At 40.9% G+C, this 19,269-nt stretch overlaps 2 protein-coding genes across 5 annotated transcripts; both read right to left on the reverse strand.

Annotated features, from left to right (window-relative positions):
- Positions 1 to 1,844: 1,844 nt before the first annotated feature.
- Positions 1,845 to 13,748, reverse strand: LOC127602520 (arrestin domain-containing protein 3-like). Of its 3 annotated transcripts, none has more exons than XM_052068687.1 (6): positions 12,621 to 13,748; positions 12,466 to 12,526; positions 12,232 to 12,379; positions 6,742 to 6,838; positions 6,340 to 6,593; positions 1,845 to 2,973 (listed from the first exon to the last, which is right to left on the reverse strand). In XM_052068687.1, exons 1-6 carry the CDS (start codon positions 12,862 to 12,864, stop codon positions 2,836 to 2,838), a joined length of 942 nt encoding a protein of 313 aa, XP_051924647.1. In that variant the 5' UTR covers positions 12,865 to 13,748; the 3' UTR covers positions 1,845 to 2,835. The 3 variants fall into 3 exon arrangements, with proteins under 3 accessions (XP_051924647.1, XP_051924648.1, XP_051924646.1); XM_052068688.1 differs by lacking the exons at positions 12,232 to 12,379; positions 12,466 to 12,526; positions 12,621 to 13,748 and adding exons at positions 6,924 to 7,059; positions 7,156 to 7,216; positions 7,315 to 7,774; XM_052068686.1 differs by lacking the exons at positions 1,845 to 2,973; positions 6,340 to 6,593; positions 6,742 to 6,838 and adding exons at positions 9,256 to 9,566; positions 9,706 to 9,962; positions 12,050 to 12,146 and having other exon boundaries at positions 12,621 to 13,051.
- A 345-nt stretch (positions 13,749 to 14,093) lies between these two features.
- Positions 14,094 to 17,675, reverse strand: LOC127602516 (arrestin domain-containing protein 3-like). Of its 2 annotated transcripts, none has more exons than XM_052068679.1 (6): positions 17,116 to 17,675; positions 16,962 to 17,022; positions 16,724 to 16,871; positions 16,526 to 16,622; positions 15,792 to 15,949; positions 14,094 to 15,645 (listed from the first exon to the last, which is right to left on the reverse strand). In XM_052068679.1, the coding sequence occupies exons 1-6, from the start codon at positions 17,603 to 17,605 to the stop codon at positions 15,403 to 15,405; spliced, it is 1,197 nt and encodes a 398-aa protein (XP_051924639.1). In that variant the 5' UTR covers positions 17,606 to 17,675; the 3' UTR covers positions 14,094 to 15,402. The 2 variants fall into 2 exon arrangements, with proteins under 2 accessions (XP_051924639.1, XP_051924638.1); XM_052068678.1 differs by having other exon boundaries at positions 15,792 to 16,048; positions 17,116 to 17,673.
- Positions 17,676 to 19,269: the final 1,594 nt, after the last annotated feature.

Genomic DNA, 19,269 nt, shown 5'->3' on the forward strand with positions numbered 1-19,269 from the left:
GTTAGGCTATTTGTTTTATTTATTTATTTTTTTTTGGGGGGGGTGTTTGTAGGTGTCATAAGTCACACCGCTACACTATTTGACAAGTGCATCCGTGTGTGTAAAAATGTCATGGACTTTCTCTTTGCACCGAGTTTAGATGCTTAAATTTAACAGTTGTGGTTTTGCCCAAGGCAAGGCAGACCTGATTTTTTTAATTGACTTTGCAAATTACTGCTACAGAAAACAGTTAACTTCTGATAAACAGCACTTACTTGAATGCACTGTAAATATTTTATTCTAGACCTTGAGGTATTTTTGATTTAAAAAAACACGTTTCAGACAATGTATGTTGCGATGTCAACCGTGAACCGTTTTAAATGATAGATTTATTTATTTATTTATTTTGCATCATGTGTCTCCTTTTGAGCGTGCAGCGTTGGCAGTGGCCAAAACGCAAACACGATTATGGGCAGGAGTTTTAGGCCCGATTTTCTAGGTACCGGTAAACTGTCCAAGGCGTCACGATGGAGAAGACGGGGTGCCAAGGCCAAGGTCTCAGAAATAGACTGAAAAGTCCAGAGTGACAGGTCTTTGTGGGTTGATGAATTTCAGCGGCAATACCGCAATACACCACTTGATGTTGCTCTCTCTACAACAATCTTTTTTTTGGATTTTCAGTTTGCTTAGTTGAGTTACTCGAGGAAATGTCTGTTTTGAGCCATTGAAAGGACAGGTGGTGGTTTGAGACAGCGAAGTCTGGGCATCCATGTGAAAACTGCTCTCTCAACAACCTGAACGTGGAGGAAAATAGATGGAGGGGTGGACGTAACTTCTATTTCTCATCTGTAGATGGAATTAACATGATTCCATTTCTTTTTTTTTTTAATCTAAGGATTTATATGATGCAAATGAAAGTACAGTATATCTTTTTCTTGTCATTATTTCAACTGAGATTTCACTTCACCTTGACCAATAATGACTGCACTCAAAACATGAATTTACAAAACCAAACAGAACAAAAACTTTTGGCATTATAAATTTGGGAATAAAAACCCAAACAACCCCCCCCCCCCCCCCAAAAAAAACTAACTACGCATATTACAATGAAAAGATAATAAATTGTCATCATTATATATCCTTTATTCAAATTGTTATGTTAGTAAAGTTTAACCATAACACAAGTGTTCAAAATTCACTTGACTATTACCACATCCAACAATAATTACAGTAAAACAACAACAACAATCATAATTATGGGCTCCTTTCACATATCGTCATATCCTTTGTGAATAATATGGTTGACTCTTTTCTGGTTGTATTATAGGTTGGAATAATCAGCTCAATATAGCGATGTGCCCAACTGTGCCGAGGCGCCGTTGCGTGTGCCGAGTAAACCGGGAAAAAAAAATCTACGAAGCGCGCATCGAGACATGTGTTGATTACGCTTGTGGCCACGCCCGAAGCCTCGGAACGCACGTTCCTACGTCCGAAGCCTCGCGAGACGGGCTTCCACGTCATTGCCAAAACATAGTGTCGCGGGTGATTCGAAATAAAACGGCGCATCGAGACGACAATGACCTGACAGGTGACACTGACACACCCAACTCGCATCTCCAAACCTCAATTCAATCGGATTCGTTTTTCAATGGACGCACCCCACCATCCACAACGAAAAAGAAAGAGAACATCCCCTGTCTGGGATCATTTTGAGCAGATCGCTCCCAAAAAGGGACAAATTATAATAACCAGTGTGAATATATATTGTAAATTATTGTGACAACACAATGTATCCCTAGTTTTAATGTATTTTATCTACTTGCTGATATTTCAAAAGGTGAAGTGTAAACTTTTTTGGGGGTACCAAGAAAACACTTAATCTATGTTGAGACAATATCGGGCCCTGCATGAAAATAAGGAGACAACTCAAATAGAACCACGACCAGGTAAGCCATTTTAACACGCAATGAAAAAAACAGTCTACCCAAACCTCTACAAACTAGCAAAAACCTATCGAAAAAAAACGTTTTAATTAAAAAACATTGGAAATGCTAGTTTTCCTGAATAAAAACGAATGAAAGGTGTGTCTTGTTCCTTGGTTACATGTCAATGTCTAAAATAAGGCAATCATTCTTGCAAGTAACACACGCACATTCATTCACATCAAATCCAAGGTATCATTTTAATCACTCTGTCTGTCATGACATTTATTTTCCACATGATGGCGGAATATAACAAATGAAGCCTCATGATGCTTCGGCCCAGGAGCGAACCAGTTGGATGCAAAGACTCATTGCGTCATGATGCTTCAGTTTACCATCACGAGCTAAATACGATTCATTAAAACCCCCCAAAGTTCTGGTGAAAAGCAACACCATGTAAACATTGTTGTGTCACAGTGCGCACATCGTCATACAAAATGAAACAACCTTGAAGCGTACTTTGGGTTTCCCAGCAATGTTTTAACTCCCTTATGATTTAATCTATTGCTCTGTCCCAGATCCTGCTTTCCTGGATGCCTCAGTGAATGAAGACAAGAAATTAAAATGAGAAAAAGACATTTACAAATTTGATGCGTAAACAAAAAACTATATGTACTTCTACATTTGGATGATAAAAATTTGAGGATATGATGATATCAGTGAGAAGATCCGGTCTGTGTTTGTGAGGAGGCTGTTCCCCACAATCTTGTGAACAGCCTCGACTATCTTTTGACGAGCCTTCTTTTCTGCAGCCGCTTTGCAATGTCGTGATGCTGGTGAAGAATGGTTAATTTGGGCAAGTTTTGTAACACCACAAAAAAAAAAAAAAAAGAACACCACCATTTTTCAAAACCACAGAGGACAGCCCCTTGACTTAGAAATACTCAGGTTGACGGTTCATTCCATTATTCATTAACGCCAGTTGTGCAAGTGTTTGTGGGACAAGCTCAGAATTGTCACGGAAGACAAGTATTCTCTGTTCTGCGAACTTACGAGTCGGTTTCAAACAGACCTGCAATAAAGACAAAAAAAAAATCAGCGATCACATCAAACAACATATAGTTGTGTATATTAAAATATTTGGAATATATTTCTTAAACATGTTCTTCTGCGTTTATGCCAAATTGACAAAGGTGCAGTGATATAGCGTTGGATTGGGATATTGCCCAATGACGATGAGAGCACAGCAATGTGAATATGCAGACAAGGGACGGACGGGTGAGGCAGGAGGAGGGACGAGGACTTAAGTTGGTCCTTTATTTTCTTTTAGTCCCTATCAATTTGGATCGGTACAGCAATGTACCAAGTCACGTGAAATCAAATGATAGCATGTTCTGGTTTCATAGCACATCTTTCTAAATTGCTGACTTTCCATAGGGGTGTTCACACGGCACACATTTGCTCCGGCGCTGCACCGAAGTATTTTGTTGCGCAGTAATTGTGTGGAGCGTTCACACGTACAAAGCCGCTGAGCGTGTCAGGTGCACATCGTCGGTGCAGCCCCACTTGCGTTCACACGGCAGTTTCTGCAGCGGAGCAAAACGACAGAAAACAAATGAGCTGTCGTGTTGGTTCTCTTTAAAACGTATACGCAACTCAAGCGACTACTGGACAGGCCTTCTCCTTCTCGGTCTTCGTGCCTTCTGCTCGGGAGTGACCGCCCCCGAAAACATAAATCAACGATGACTTCAATGACACTCGGAAAAGCAAACACATAATGCGCCAAACAGAAAATCAAGAGAGGAAATCACAAAATAAATTATATGGGAGTGGGGGAGGGAGGGGGTGAACACACAACAAAGGAACAAACTACACCAACAACTCCGAGACAGTCCAGTCTCCTACAAAAGGAAAGATGTTACCAGCCAAGTCTTGTGTCGTGATTAAACAAACACATGACGGAAGTTCGACAGCACGAAAGCAACGCATTCTCGCCGTACGTAAACTCTTCGCAAGCATTTGCTCTGGAGCAAATTTAACCCAGTTGCGTTCACATGTGCAAATTTACATCGGTGCTGCTTCGCAAACGAGCATTTGCTTCGGAGCAAAATTTTTAAACCACCTCACTGAGATCTCACATTACTTTGCGAGATCTCGCAAAGTACTATGCGAGATCTCGCAATACTTTGGAATACTTTGCGAGATCTCGCAAATTATTATTTTTTCCTTCCATGGGGCTCCGTTGTTTTCCGGGGCTACGCCGGAGCTAATTTGCACGTGTGATCGCTCTACTGGAGCAGCCCCTGGCGTAGCACCGGACCAAATCTTGCCGTTTGAACACCCCTCATGTTGCACATGGAGACCGCAGAGCAGAACACATCAGTGTGATGATGTCACTTCTTGACAAGCTTTGACAAGCTTCTCCACGCAGGCTGAAGATACATTTCTGACTTTTAAGCGAGTGAGTTGTAACATCGTATTTCTTTCATAAATATGACAACAAAGTGGTACAATCCCTCCGAATCATTGTAGAAATCAATTCATTGAAGGAATTATAATCATGATCATTTCAAACAGATTTTTTTTAACAGCACCCGCCTGACCACGCGACACAACTATGGGTGGTGGTGGTGTTGGGGGCGTGGCTTGTTAGACACTGATCTACCATCTCCAAATGTTCAGCCACAGCGGCCAATTTGACATCATCCGCAAGTGGATCCAGTTCTTTTAAATGTACTTTGCGTGCGCTGAGCTTTTGCATCTACATGCCATAAAGACCGCGTGACTCTCTCTGCACTGAATTTAAAAAGAATAATGGGATCCGCTTCCCCAGGCTGAGAGTTAGCTGTGTTCCCTCCCACAACGGTGCCAGTGCCCTGTTCTACCTGCGGTAGTCCAGCAAAATAGCCAAGAGGAAAAAAAAAACCTCCACATGCTCGCCATCAGGAATTTCGGGAAAATGGGTTGATTTTCCCCAATGGCTGGTCTAAATTCTGGGCTGGTCAAACCGGGTGACGGCTGCCCCTCTGTGCCTTGTCGCCAACTTGCTTTTGGAGTGTAATGCCTGCTGTATGACCCTCCCCATTTCCCCGGCCGTCGAACAATATTCCCCAGACAAATTTTGGTTCCAGTCTGTCCCGGTTCTAACCCATTCATCAGTGGGGGAAAAAAAAGTTTGCAACAAATTTAGGTTAATGGCAGACCCAGCATCTGATGAGTCTTGGATTGTAGCAACAAGCAAACTTTTTTCCATGTAGAGCAGGCATGTCCAAAGTCCGGCCCGGGGGCCAAATCCGGCCCGCGGTTAAATTTCATCCGGCCCTCGGCCTCTGTCATAAAATCAGTGCCGTCTGGCCCGCAGGTTGGGCGCAATGGAACACGTGTTGTATTGACTGAGGTCTCGTCGACTGGTGAGTGATGTTTCATAGAGTACTGCTTCCCTCTAGTGGCTAAATCAGTAATGGCATTCACTAAATGAGTAATAGCATTTAGACACTAGAGGGCATCACTCACAAGTTAACAAGACATCACTCCGTGTTTATATTGACTGATATGTCATATTTCAAATGATCCTTGCAGTTGTGGATATGTGTATTGCGTGTTCATTTCCCTGTTGTTCGAGTCAAAGGTTTTGTGACTATTGAAAAGTCATGGTGATACATCTTATGTTTCAAATCAATCAATTTGGACTCAGGAGACTTCTGTTTAAGAAAGAGTGAAGTGAATAAGCAGTTGCATGTGATATACCTGTTTCAAATGAACCAAAAGAAATTCTTAAGATTGTTGAAATTAAAATAAAAATGGAAATGTGAAACAGACTGGCTTACTAAAATTTGTTGAACAATATTGTTGTTCAATGTAAAGAATGTCAGCCAAGGTCGCCCTCCCGACATTTTACCACATAAAATCTGGCCCCCTTGGCAAAAAGTTGGGACACCCCTGATGTAGAGTCATATCTCGGTTTTCAACCATCATCCGTTCCAGAAGTCTGTTCGAAAACAGATTTGTTCAAAAATCAAAACCCACACTCTAAAAAAAAAAAAAAACTTTATTGAAGACGCCTGCTCACAATAGAACGCTACTCGAGGAAGAGTCACTTCATCGTGTAAGGAAAGCGGGAGGAGTCAAGTGGCGCATTCAAGTGCGCTCGGTTTGGTCGAGAATCGATATTCGGTCGAAATCCGAGGCATAAAAGACTCGAATTTTTGGTCGAAAACCAATTTGGTCGAGAACAGAGACATTCGAAAACCGAGGTTTGACTGTATATGCAAATGCATACAGTATCTAATATTTGTAACATGAGTAAGTAACACGTGCAGAGTTATTTAATCGTTACATTATTACATTTACATGTTCTTAGAGTTGCATCTGGCCTTTTGAGGACAACTATTATGCTGATCTGTCCCTCGATGAAAATAGTGGCAGTGAAGTGGTTTACCTTGAGTTGATATTCATTCTTGGCTACACCGCAGATGGGACCAGGTAGTTTTTCCAAGGGGATCGTCTTGGTAACAGTCACTCGGCTGTTTGCAGCAATGATGTCAGCCTTGTTTAGATTTTGAAGTACCTTCGAAGTTATGATTATCCTCTGACGCGGAAGCAGTATCTTTTGCTTCCTGTAGATTGTGAATTTGGGCCTCACTGAAACAGTTGACTGGTTGTTGATTTCGACTTTGATATTCAGAGTTTCATCTGTGGGGAGAGAAAGTGTGTATTATGTCATGGGTCAAACAGCAGAACCTCACTGGATTCTTCAATTATCTGTTCCACTGCGAATTCATTTGTTCAATTTTTTTATGGGTGCATGTTTTCGTGTGTACGGTGCTTAAAATAACATTACCTGCTTTGTAGGCCATTTGTTCAGTGTAAACATTCATTGTTACCGTTCCAGAGCCACAGCTTTTGAAATTATGCTCTATGCAAACATGCTGAGGTTCCTGAAACACAAATTAGCTTTTTTTTTCCAATAACTTTGGTTTTCTGCTATTTATTGATGTATACAAACAAAGTGAAAAGTGTCACCATGTGTTGAAACTCATCCGTGTCTTCCTTCTGCTGAAATAGGAATTTGGTTTTAACCTTTTTGTCCCTCTTCCTAGGTTGTTTGAGCTTTGCTTTCAACTGATGGTGAGCCCAATTTGAGGAAGTTGTCATTTCTCTGTAAAAAAGCAAACAAACAAACAAAAACACTCAATACATTGGATTGGAGCTGAGAGGGAAAGATATGAAGATCTGTGACAATGGTGCCAAATACTTGTCAGGAATCTTGAAGGAAAAAGGAAACGTGTGTCTTCCTTCACCAAGTATTTGGGGCCCTGAAAAATGTTTTTATCAAAGTCAAAAATATGAGTTAGTCCATTGTTTAATTACCCCATAGTTACTGCCGTAGGAAAAATGTTAAGAGAATATTTACCTGTTTTCAAGAGATCTTGTTTCACCTTATAGAAAAACTCCACGGTTGGGTAGGAATTTCTACGAGATCCATAGCTTGTTAAGAAAACATCTGTCAGGTGAAAATTTTCATATCCTTTTGCAATTAATGTTAGTGATTTGATTTCAGCTTCCTTCAAAATTTCCACAATGACTCTTCCTTGGATTGTATCTCCATTTGTAAAATGAGTTCCCCCATCTACTTCATCATGTTCAATTAAAAATGTTTTGATGGTCATTTTCAAAACAAAGAAAAAATAACCCACAATCCTGCACGAACACGGTAGTTGGGTCAGGTACGTGCACAGCAGCGGTGCGCTGTCCTTATGACAATCTTTATGGTTCACAGCTGGTTAAATCTGGTTCCTGTTAGCGTGGGGTGTGTTTGCATGGGTGCTGTCATTTTTTTTGCGTGCGCATCATTCCAATGTGATTTGATAGTTACTTTGGATTGCGATGCCTTGTTTACTGATCATTTTAGGATAACAATAGGCATGCCCTGTCCATGGTTAAATTTCTCCCAGTCAAGTTGCAAAGTAAACAGAGGCTTGGCTTTCAATCATACACCAACCAACTTTGTCAAATTAGAAATCAATGCTGATGAATGGATGCAATGAGCTTTAAAATTTGGCTTTGTTTGTGAAATACTGCACTAAGGGTGGCACGTTCCTGGCTGTTTCAATGTTGTTGTTTCAAAGCCCTAACTTTTGGGGATGCGGGGGGGGGGGGGGTGTACTTTTGGTTTTGTGGACGCAATAGTGTTTTTTCCTCATAGGAGCTCACATTCAATGTCAATAAAATAACAAATACTGCGCAGATCACTTTTCTATTTTCGCAGGTTGAAGTTGAGTAGGAATGTGCATGAGAATTTTGGTGACAATCGGTCACCATTTTTGGCCACGAGGAGACAACAGAACGTGACAAACCAAACCGTATTACAATACTTGCCTCCTTCCTTCAGTGTCTGGCTGATGTGTCAAGTCAGTCAAGTAGTCTCCTTCCACTTTTACAACTTGTCCTGAAAATTGTCTCCCAATAAAATCACCATGGCCACGTCATGCAAAAAACTTCAAAACATTTCCGATCTGCTTATCCTCACAAGAATCGCCGGCATGGTGGAGTCTAACCCAGCTGTCTTCGGGCAGTAGGCGGTGGAAACTCATTCTTACGACATAAAAAGAATAAAAACGTTTGTTCTGAAATTGTCAGACTATGCTTAACACATGCCTAAACATCCACACAAAAGCCACATAAATTTTGGTGAGAATTATGGCAACACTTGACAACGCCATTCTGCATTTTTAGAGCATAATAGAGCAGGAAGCAAGTCCAAATGAACAGAAGTGGGTTACAGCATGGAACATGCCCCCAGATTATGTGAATCGGCGAACAATGTCCAATACGGCAGCGTACAGGTTATGTCATTATCCATCCATCCATTCATTGTCTTAAAGACATTTGGTATTTGCACTTTTATTCTTAATTGACTAATCGAATGCTGGAAAATTAATTTTTGAGCCATGTACTCCTTTGAATTTCCTGATGAAGAAATGGTTTGGATTTATTGAGTGTGCGGTTCTATGTATTATTCTTGTTTTGATTTTGTTTGGATCCCGCGACAGGAAAAGGATCTTGCATAAGAACTGCTTGCTTCACGTGCATCATTGATGGATCAGTCATTCTGTCATATAGTGTATTTCCGAAAAGAGGTTAAAACACGCAAAGCCAAATGTAGAAATATAATGAGGTAGCAACTTACAATCATGAAGTAAAAATACAATACAATACATGCTGATTTATATAGATGTAAAAAATAAAAATAAATCAAAACGTAGTACAGATATATATATTATAAATCACCTGGAATTATGATGGCAATTTTTGAACAACAACAAAAACATATATGCAGGGTTTTTTTCTCCCATTTTTATTTGAGATGTTTGATTTATTTCCATCTCTCTACAGGATATTATTTCTTTCTGTGATTTAATGAAAACTTCCATATTTGTCAGAATTACTCAAGGAGGGATACACAGTGTGTGCTCCATATGGGGGAGGGAGATCCGAAGGTTGGGGTGCTTGGTTCCAACTCTGTTGGTTTAAACCCCCGAAATCCTCAAATCCATAGGCAGCAGCACCTGGAGGTTGATTTCTTGCTGGAGTCTCAAAGGCAGGTAGGACAACTATTGGAAGTTTGATTTCAGGGTCTGTTGCATATTTGACATCCAGATAGATCTGTGAAAAGTGTTGGTTAGTTTCTGAAATCGGTTTTAGTCCTCATGCTTTTGGTTTCGTTTTCTGGCACTCTTGTCATTAGCAGTGACTGTATCAAATGGAATGAACCTCAACAGGTGCGATAGAATTTTTGGCTTACCTTCAGCCTGTATTCCAGCTTGATGATGGAGGAGTTCAGAATGGAGGGAGGCACATTACTGGGGAGTGTGATCATCTTCTCCATTACCTCTTTGCTACGGGCATTCATACTCTCAAGTTTATCCTTCACAATAACCTTTGTGTAAACTCTTCTGTGACCTTGAGCAAAGAAACTTTGCTTTTCGTACAATTCAAATTTGGGCGTTAAGTCACGGGATGAATTGTTATGAATTTCAACTTTGACATGCAGAGTTTCACCTGCAGGGGAACACAAAATCACATGTGTAGTTGCATCAGTGGCGAAGTAAATGGATTGCAACTGTAAACTTGCATAAGTTCTCTTTATTTTTATTCCAATAGTGCATAAGTATGAGCATACACATACAATATTTGACACTTTATAGCCAACGTAGAAAGAAAAAAATGGGAAAGAAATTGCAAAATTTACAATCAGCATTCACTTTCACTTACATCAATTTCTTGCATAATGACTTTTACTTGGCTTCTTCCACCTTTCATTTTTATTACTTTTTATCCTGTCTTCGAGCATTAAAGCTTTTCTTTTCTTCACTCCTTGGTCAGTTTTTCGAGCCATTTTAGCAATGCAACGTTGGTGCTGCGTCTGAAACTAACAGTAGCAAATACTTCCTGTACTACTATGCATGTGTAAGCCACTGTGGTGTTTAATGTTGCCGTTTCCGAGCTAAGCAGTAGGAGTCACTTTAGGCTGAGGTTGGATTAAACCAGTGGTCCTCAACTAGAAATGCTGTCGGTCCCCCCCCCCCCTTTTTTTTTTAATAAGACCAAGGTCCGGTCCCATGCACGGTGGTCATGGGGAGCAGGGCTATATGCCCATTTAGTATGGTCAAACTAAGCTTATACAAATCAACACTCCTCACAACCAACCAACAATGGGGTGCATGAAAATAACAATTATTCACTTTGCCAGTACACAGCAAATCATGAGAGGTATGTATTGTGTTGAGGCAGAGGAACTCTTTTATTTTGTTAAGTTGTGCCTGCTTAATAATAGAAATAGCCCTTTTAGGGAAATAAGACATTTTTACTTTAACTTTGTTAAACAGTAGTCGTCTGTTGTTTACCAAAATAAATACTAAACATGAAAACAAAAATATTAATTTCATTTGTACAATTTCCCTTTTCACATCCCCTCTGAAATCACTGAAAAATTTATCAGAAGAGGAGTTAAGAACCATTTTAAATACTGACACAAGGGAGCACAGGAATGTGCAGTGCTGTTCTTCCACTAAAGGTGAATGCAATGTCTGAGGCATGCAAATATTATTTGAGGACGCCATTGGGATGTTCATTTTCCATGTTGCGGTGTTCTGCTGTTAAACAGCTACAAAGATCCCCGGGTAGACGGGAGCAAAACTGCACACATTCGAAACCTCCCGCGATTTGTCTTGTCTAATTGTCTGTGTGCGGCTGTCTGTTTCCTGACACAATCATCCATTTTGAATGCGTGAAGCTGATGTATGGGCACACCTTAGCTTCAGAGGAGCCAATCAGCACATCGTTATCGCCGACATGCCCTGCTCAACCTGCTCGTCTCCAGTTCGTCAAACATTATACACACACAGTCGCGCTGCTGCGTCCTCTGCAATAAATCTGTTTGTGCACGCAAATAATACAACGGATAATTTTAACAAGCGATCGCGGTAATGCGCAGATTAAAGTCCAAAAATAGAAAATGTATAACGGTCCGGTCGTGGATCGCGGTCCGCCAGTTGAGGAAGAGGGGATTAGACTTTTGCGGAAGGCTTGTTTTCCTTGTAGTGAATCTCGTTAGGAGGGAAGGGCAGAGAAAAATATTTTGTATAACGCAACAGGGGGATCTTTCGTTGAAGGGGCAGCAGAAAAGTGGGAATGATTTTTAAGCATGAAGATTTTTTCATACTAGGGGGCATTTTGTATTGGCGCACTATAAGGCGCAAAGGAAAAGCATTTCATTTTCTCAAAAGCCAACAGTGCGCCCTATAATCCGACGCGATTAATATAAATAGACAGTAACTCTCTTTATTCCGCAGTGTCATTTCCCTGTTCGTGTTCCAATGCCATCTAGTGGTGATGATTAACAGGAACCAATTGTAACCCAATAGCATTCTTCTAATTGACATGTGCATTCGCCATCATACACTAAAACAGACAACTACTTTCTGAGCTCCGAGTGGCCATTATGAAAGGAAGATAATACCAAAAGCATAGTTAAGTACTGACTAAACAAAGGAAGAAGGAGACAAGCAAGACTTCTAATGTGTGCCCTTTTATTGAATCAATTGTCTTCAGAACCTTTATATACAGTATTAAAAATAGATGCCTACCTGGTTGGTATGCCATTTTCTTGGTGTAAACATCCATTGCAATGGTTCCAGAACCAAACACTGCAAGTTTTTTATCAGTGCAATCATGCTGAGGTTCCTGAAAGAAACAACTAGATCCATTTCTTCAACATGCACAACCACAACAGTTTTAAACTGCAATGAATTTGTTCCAAATTTCTCACCATAAGTCCAGCTATATCCATATCTGCTTTTGAGACAAATGTGAAGTGGGCCTTTGCTGTTTTGGTCAACTTCATTGATTGTTTAAGCTCCGCTTTAAGTTTATGAACGATTCTACCAGTCGAGGCCTTGAACGACGATGGCATTTTACTGCAGTACAGTTACATGTAAATTAGTTGGCCTGAAAGCATACAAGCTAAAGAATAATAATCAGAGGACTATGCACATTATTTTACCCGTTAGGGACTTTGAAGGAAAAGGGGAACACATGTCTTCCTTGGGCAATGAATTCAGTACCTGGAGGAGTGAAGCATATATATAACGTGTGCATTCATTACAAGGCTCATCACGAACATTGTCTCCTCAAATAATGGATAAAGTGATACATTACCCGCTCTCAAGATATGTTGTTTGATGTCATAATATTGCTCATCAGACCAGTAGTAACGAGTGTGTTTGTGGTGATGTTCAACCCATCGAACCTTTGCGCTCCCTTTTCCGATGAAGGTTAGCGATTGGATTGGCGTTTCTTTTGAGACCTCCACAACGATCCTTCCATTGATGGTGTCTCCGTTTGTGAAGATGTTTTGGCTGTTGATGGCGTCATATTCAATTGAGAAATTTCTGATCGTCATTTTCCAGGAATAAATACAAATGATAACATTACTAAAGAAAAATAAATTAAAATAAAAAGAATACAAGTACAGATGACAGAAGTCTCTGGTAATCTAAGCAGAAACAGACTGTACGGTTGAGCAGACTATTACTAAGAACGAGTGACGGTGCGGGCATAAGGCATAGAAAACCTGTTTTTCTTGTCTGCCCCCCTGAAAAACCAAACAAAAAACAAACAAGGCGGCACTCCCATATACAGTATGCATAACCCAATCCCTACTATTCCGGAGCCAAAGTATTTGACTTTTATTGGGTGTGATAATGCTGAGGCTCCTGAGACACAAAATCCTTCTCTTACCGTGGCCTTCTGCTGGACACCATTTATTGATTAAATTAATAAATCTTATGCCGCTCACTCTGAACAACCCTCTATTCATTTACTGTAAAAAGTGCTTTTAGTTTGCATTTATTCTCCAATGTTTGAGAGCTAAATAGTCTTATGAAGTCAAAGTATCAACAGAAGCTAGTTAGGTGTCTTCGGAGAGATTACTAACGTGAACTTGTGTGCTCTCACACGCAGCCTCACCACAGGGTTCATCGGTGTTTATTCTGCGATCTGCAAAACTGAATATGAAATCCACAAATACTAAAGACATCACTATGACTATGGAAAATTAAACTGCATAACACGACTATCATAATTGAAATGTGAAGAGAGACGGGCATTTGCTAATTGTAGTTCAGTCATTTGACCAATAGATGACAGAAGTGCACTGGGCTCTTTTAGCTTCTTTTGCGAGAGATTGTACAAACTCAGCACAGGCTGCCTGCTGAGTTATTGTGTTTTTACAAGGCAAAGTGTTAACCCCAAAGTGCAAAGATAAGTTGAAGATGTTTATATATGCAACTACACAGGAGCACCGGTACCTCATCCAAGTGTGCTCCCAGAAAAACGCTAACAGACCATTGGACCATTTACATTCCGATTTCTCCTCCAAAGTCAGTCATATGAAGCACACAAGTCAATACGGTCATTCATTGTAACATTTGTTAACCACGATTGAGTCACTTTCGCTAGCTAACAGATGCAGCAACACTTTTCCTCAGAGCCTCTTCCAATCTAGTCCGACCACAAACACACTGACAGACTTTTGCACGCCACTGAAAGTACACGTGATGAAATCACGACAGAGGAAAGAAACAGATGACATGTTGTTCACTGCAGGTGGCTCTTTTGTAAGGACTCAAATAGACATTGACTGTTTTATTTGAAAATAAACTTCAAACAAGCATATTTTATAAAGCGTTCAAAAGTTGTTACAGAAAATAAAATACAATTGTTTGTTCTTTGTAGCAGCTCATTGATTTTTATAAATACAACAGACGATTTTTTTCACAGATACAAAAAGATATATGCAACGTTATCCTCACTTGCCCTAGCCCCTAGGCCGGGGGTCAGCAACACACGGCTCTTGAGCCGCATGCGGCTCTTTAGCGCCCCGCAGTGGCTCCCTAGAACTTTTTCAAAAAGGTTGCCTTACCTAGGCTATGTCCTCAAAGTTAATACTTGATGTTGATGGAGCAGTCAGTAAGACATCAGTTTGATCAAAAAAATTAATTGGATCTTGTATTGTTTATCAAAATAAAAGTACCATTTTGACACATTGTCTAAATGTATTGATGAAGAAATGCATTGGACTTGTGTGTGTGTGTGTGTGTGTGTGTGTGTGTGTGTGTGTGTGTGTGTGTGTGTGTGCGTGCGGTACAAAATATTTTTTCCAATATTTGAATATTGCAACACTAAAAGCCACTTACGTAAGGACCTGTGCCGTTACCAATGCATCAATGGATGCGTAATTCCATCCACCCATCCATTATCTGAACCGCTTATCCTCACGATAAGCCTGAAACTGTCCCTATCCTCTGTCCCTGAAACTCAGTGAGTTTGAAACTCACTGAGTTTCAGGGACAGCGCTTACGACAGTGGACAGCTGATTAAGATATCCTTTATTTGTCCCACACTGGGGAAATTTACAGCCTCCAGCAGCAAGAATGTGGGTAGAAAGAAGAAGAACAAACAAACAAACACTGTTCAATTAAGTGCAATATAAATACAAAATGGATAAATCGCAGTTCTATTTACAATTGTTTTTCACATCACATCATTTAATTATTATTATTATTATTGTTGTTATTTTTATTCAGCAGCCTGACAGCAGTCGGTAGGGACGAGCGTCGGTATCTCTCCTTCTTGCAGCGCGGGTGTAACAGTCTCTGGCTGAAGGAGCTACCAAGTGCTGTCAGGGCGGGCTGGAGGGGGTGGGAGGGACTGGCCATCATAGCTTTTAGCTTAGTTAGCATCCTTCTGTTGCCCACCTCCTCCAGGGTGTCAAGGGAGCAGCCCAGGACAGAACTGGCCTTCCTGACCAGTCGCTCCAGTCTCTTTCTGTCCTGGGCTGAGATGCTGCCTGACCAGCAGATTAGAGTGTTCCATTAACCTGCCATGCATGTTATTGGAATGTGGGAGGAAACGGGTGATAATATCTTTCAGCAATTGGTCATCTTTGATATTTATAATCACTCAAGTAGGGATACTCGGCGTGTGCTCCGTATGGTGGAGGGAGATCTGAAGACTGAGATGCCTTGCTCCAGCTCTGTTTGCGTGATGTCCCAAATTGCTCAAATCTATAGGCAGCAGCAGGACCCGGAGGTTGTTTTCCTGCAGGATCTTCAAAGTCAGGTAGGACAACTATTGGAAGTTTGATTTCTGGGTTTATTGCATATTTGACACCCAGAAAGATCTGCGAAAATGGTAATATGTTAGTTTCTGACATCATTTTAAAGCTTTATGTTACTCTTTTGTTGTGTTTGTGGTTTTAGTACCATAACCAGTTATTGCTTCACATGGATTAACCTTGATAAAAGTGTAACAGAACCTTCAGCCTACCTTCAGTCTGTATTCCAGCTGGATGATGGAGGAGTTCAAAATGGAAGGAGGCAAACTTCTGGGGATTGTGATCACCTTTTTCACTCTCCGGTTACTATGGGGAGCAATACTCTCAAGTGTCTCCTTGAGGATGTTCTGTGTGCAAACGTTCCTCTTTCCTTGAGCAAAGAAACTCTGCTTTTCGTACAATACGAATTTGGGCTTCACGTCACGGGATGATTGGTTATGAATTTCAACTTTGACTTGGAGATCCTCACCTGCATGGGAAGACAAAAATCATGTTTGTCGTTGCACCAGTGAGCAAGTACACGGATCACAGTTGTCAACCAATTTTTTTCATACATTGGGCGCACCGCATTATAAGACGCAATCTACAGTGAATCCACTAGATGGAGCTACACTCAAGGAAACGCCAACAGAACGATCAGATGTCAGTAAAACATATTCGATAAAGCAGCGTCACAGTTCACCTAACCAACAGCAAGTTATAACATTGACTCATTAACGTTGAACTCTCTTGCGGCTGCTCTATTTCAGTGTTGAACTGGGTAACCGATCGACTTAAGTTTGAACTCTGCGTTGCCGGCATGTCTTGAGCAAGGAGCCATTTTGGGGTGGAAATGTTACCGTAATAACAATACACAAAGGTGCACCGTGAGCTTTTAAGAAAATGGCAGGCTTTTAGGTGCACCTTTTAGTGCGGAAAATACGTTATGTACTGTATGTATGTTTACCTGGGTGGTATCCCATCCTTTGGGTGTGAACATCCATTGCAATGATCCCAGAACCAAAGACGGTGATTTTTTTATCCGTGCAATCATGCTGAGGTTCCTGAAAGAAAGAACAGATCAATTTCTTGAATCAATGACGGACTACATACAAGTCCTTTCAAAAGTTCAACCTGGGATCAATTACTGTTGCAAACTTCTCACCATAAGTCCTGGTATGGTCATGTCTGCTTTGGAGACAAATGCGAAGTGGGCTTTTGCTTTTTTTGTCAACTTCATTGATTGTTTAAGCTCCGCTTTAAGCTTATGAACAATTTTACCGACGGACGACTTGAAGGAGGACGGCATTTTCCTGCCAAGTACAATTATAGGTAATTTTAACTGGCTTGAAAGAAAGCGAGCCAAGTAAACAACAGACATGAAAATAAGCAGAGTACAGTACCTGTTAGGGACCTTGAAGGAAAAGGGGAACACATGTCTTCCTTTGGGAATACAATCAGTACCTGGAGGAATGAGATATGTCCGGTAATTTGTGCTTTTAAGAAAAGATTGTGACCAACATTGTGGACCAAAATAATGAATAAAGCTTGCATTACCGGCTCGCAAGATACGTTGCTTGATTTCGTAATATTTCTCATCGGACCAGAAGTAGCCACTGCTATATTGCCCGTAATACTCGTGCCAGCAAACCTTTGCACTTCCTTTTCCTATAAAGGTTAGCGATTGGATTGACGTTTCTTTCGAGGCTTCCACGACGATCCTTCCATTGATGGTATCTCCGTTGGTGAAGATGTTTTGGCTATTGATGGAGTCGTATTCAATTTGGAAATTTTTAATGGTCATTTTCCAGAAATAACTACAAGTGAATAGATGAGCAAACAAAATATGAGCAAGAATTACAAGAGCCTCTGGTCTATCTGAGCAGAAATAAAGAGTCTGGCTCAGGTGACAGAGTGGTGACGAACAGGTGGTGGGGAGGTTACAGATCCAGATACAGACCTGTTTTTCTTGTCTCTCATAACCGGATTGAGAACACACTAAGGAAAAATACAGCAGCAACATGGATGGACACAAGCCAAGCAGCATAAACAACAAAGATACGACCGATTCAGAGAAACTAGATTTTTCCGATGAGTGGGTTTTATTTTAAGAGAAGTGATTGATGTTGTTGGTTCCAAAAACGATTCGTGACAAATTTGTGCCATCCTAAAAATCACCAGCTTGGCTTTGAAAACTGAAATCTAGGGGGAAAAAAGAAAATTCATACTGATAGTGTATTTTTGTTGTTGTTCAAATACAATGCCAAAGCTATGAGGGTCATTCAATAAAAAAGGTGAATTTTTCGGTAGAAGGACTTCTAAGACAGGTAGAAGCTTACGGCTTTTTTTTCCCAACGTAGTCTCCCAGCACTGTCACGCACTTTTCCCATCTGTGCACAAGCTTCCATATTCCCTCAGCGTAAAAAAAAAATTGGACTGATGTCTCAGCCAGTTGCTCACAACACTTTTGACTTCATTGTCACTTTCAAACTTCGTGCGTTTTGTGAATCCTTTTAAGGCACCGACCAGGTGAAAGTCTAAAGAGGCATGGTCTGGGCTGGAAGTGGGATGAGGGAACAGTTCCCAGCCCAGCTCGTTGATGGTCTCCACCGTTTGAGCTGCTGTGTGAGGCCTTGCGTTGTCATGATGCAAGATGACTCTTTCCGACCCCTGCGCTTGTTCTTTACGACTGTCTTAAGCTGGCTCAGCAGTTTACGGTAGTTGGCACAAATTTCGAAAGTGAAGATGAAGTCAAAAGTGTTGTGAGCGTCTGACTGAGACATCAGTCATAAGATTTTTACGTTGAGAGAATGTGGAAGCTTGTGCAAAGAAAAAAAAAACAAAGCTTGTCCGTCTTAGAAGACCTAATACCGAAAAATTCATTTTATTTTTTGAATGACTCTCATGGTATGAAAGAAACAAACAGGTGGTCAAATTTTCGAGAAGTGTGCATCGTCTGTCCGGTGAGTCCACCAGTGAACGACCGTCATGATTTCAGGCTGTCCCAGAGTCCCAAGTTGTCAGCAACAACCAAATGACGTCAAGAACGGACTTGCATACATCCAGGTTGTGCGTACCTGACATGCACCAAAATACAGAAATTCTTTTTTTTTTAAGTGTTGTATATCTTTCAGTGCCAAAGACCTCAATGGCATGTCCCATGTTATTCCCCAATCACCAAAATGTGTGTGTGTGTGTGTGTGTGTGTGTGTGGAGTGTTTGGATGTTTGGGTAATTATGTCATCTACAGAGTGCTCCCGTAATCAAGGTGTGACAGTATCTTTGTCGGCAGAAAACATTTCTCTTGCTATTGCTATACCAGGTGCAAATCTAATCCCGTGGGTTGTTGGCGTCTTGGCAGGTTTGGTCATGGGTGCGTTTGGATTCATCTTGAAAGGCCGCATAAGTAGCATAGCTGAAGGCAAATGTTTGACTTCACTGTGCCAGATGAACTTTTGTCTTGTCATGCGTGCATTTCATTACAACTCTTTGGCAGTGACTTTGTTGGATGCTGCAGGCAGATGAACTTTGTCAGGTCATTTGTGATACTGCCAGTCGTAACATCGTTTTTGAAATCTTGCTTTTTCGTATTGGATAATTTCAGTGTTTCGCACATATTGAGCTTGCCATTTAAGTGACAACAATCTTACAATATGCGCTCTTGTCCAAGCGCAAAAAATTAGGATTCAATATTGGCTTTTTTTTTCTCCC

Source organism: Hippocampus zosterae, chromosome 6 (assembly GCF_025434085.1).
Source record: "Hippocampus zosterae strain Florida chromosome 6, ASM2543408v3, whole genome shotgun sequence".
Taxonomy (NCBI): Eukaryota; Metazoa; Chordata; class Actinopteri; order Syngnathiformes; family Syngnathidae; genus Hippocampus; species Hippocampus zosterae.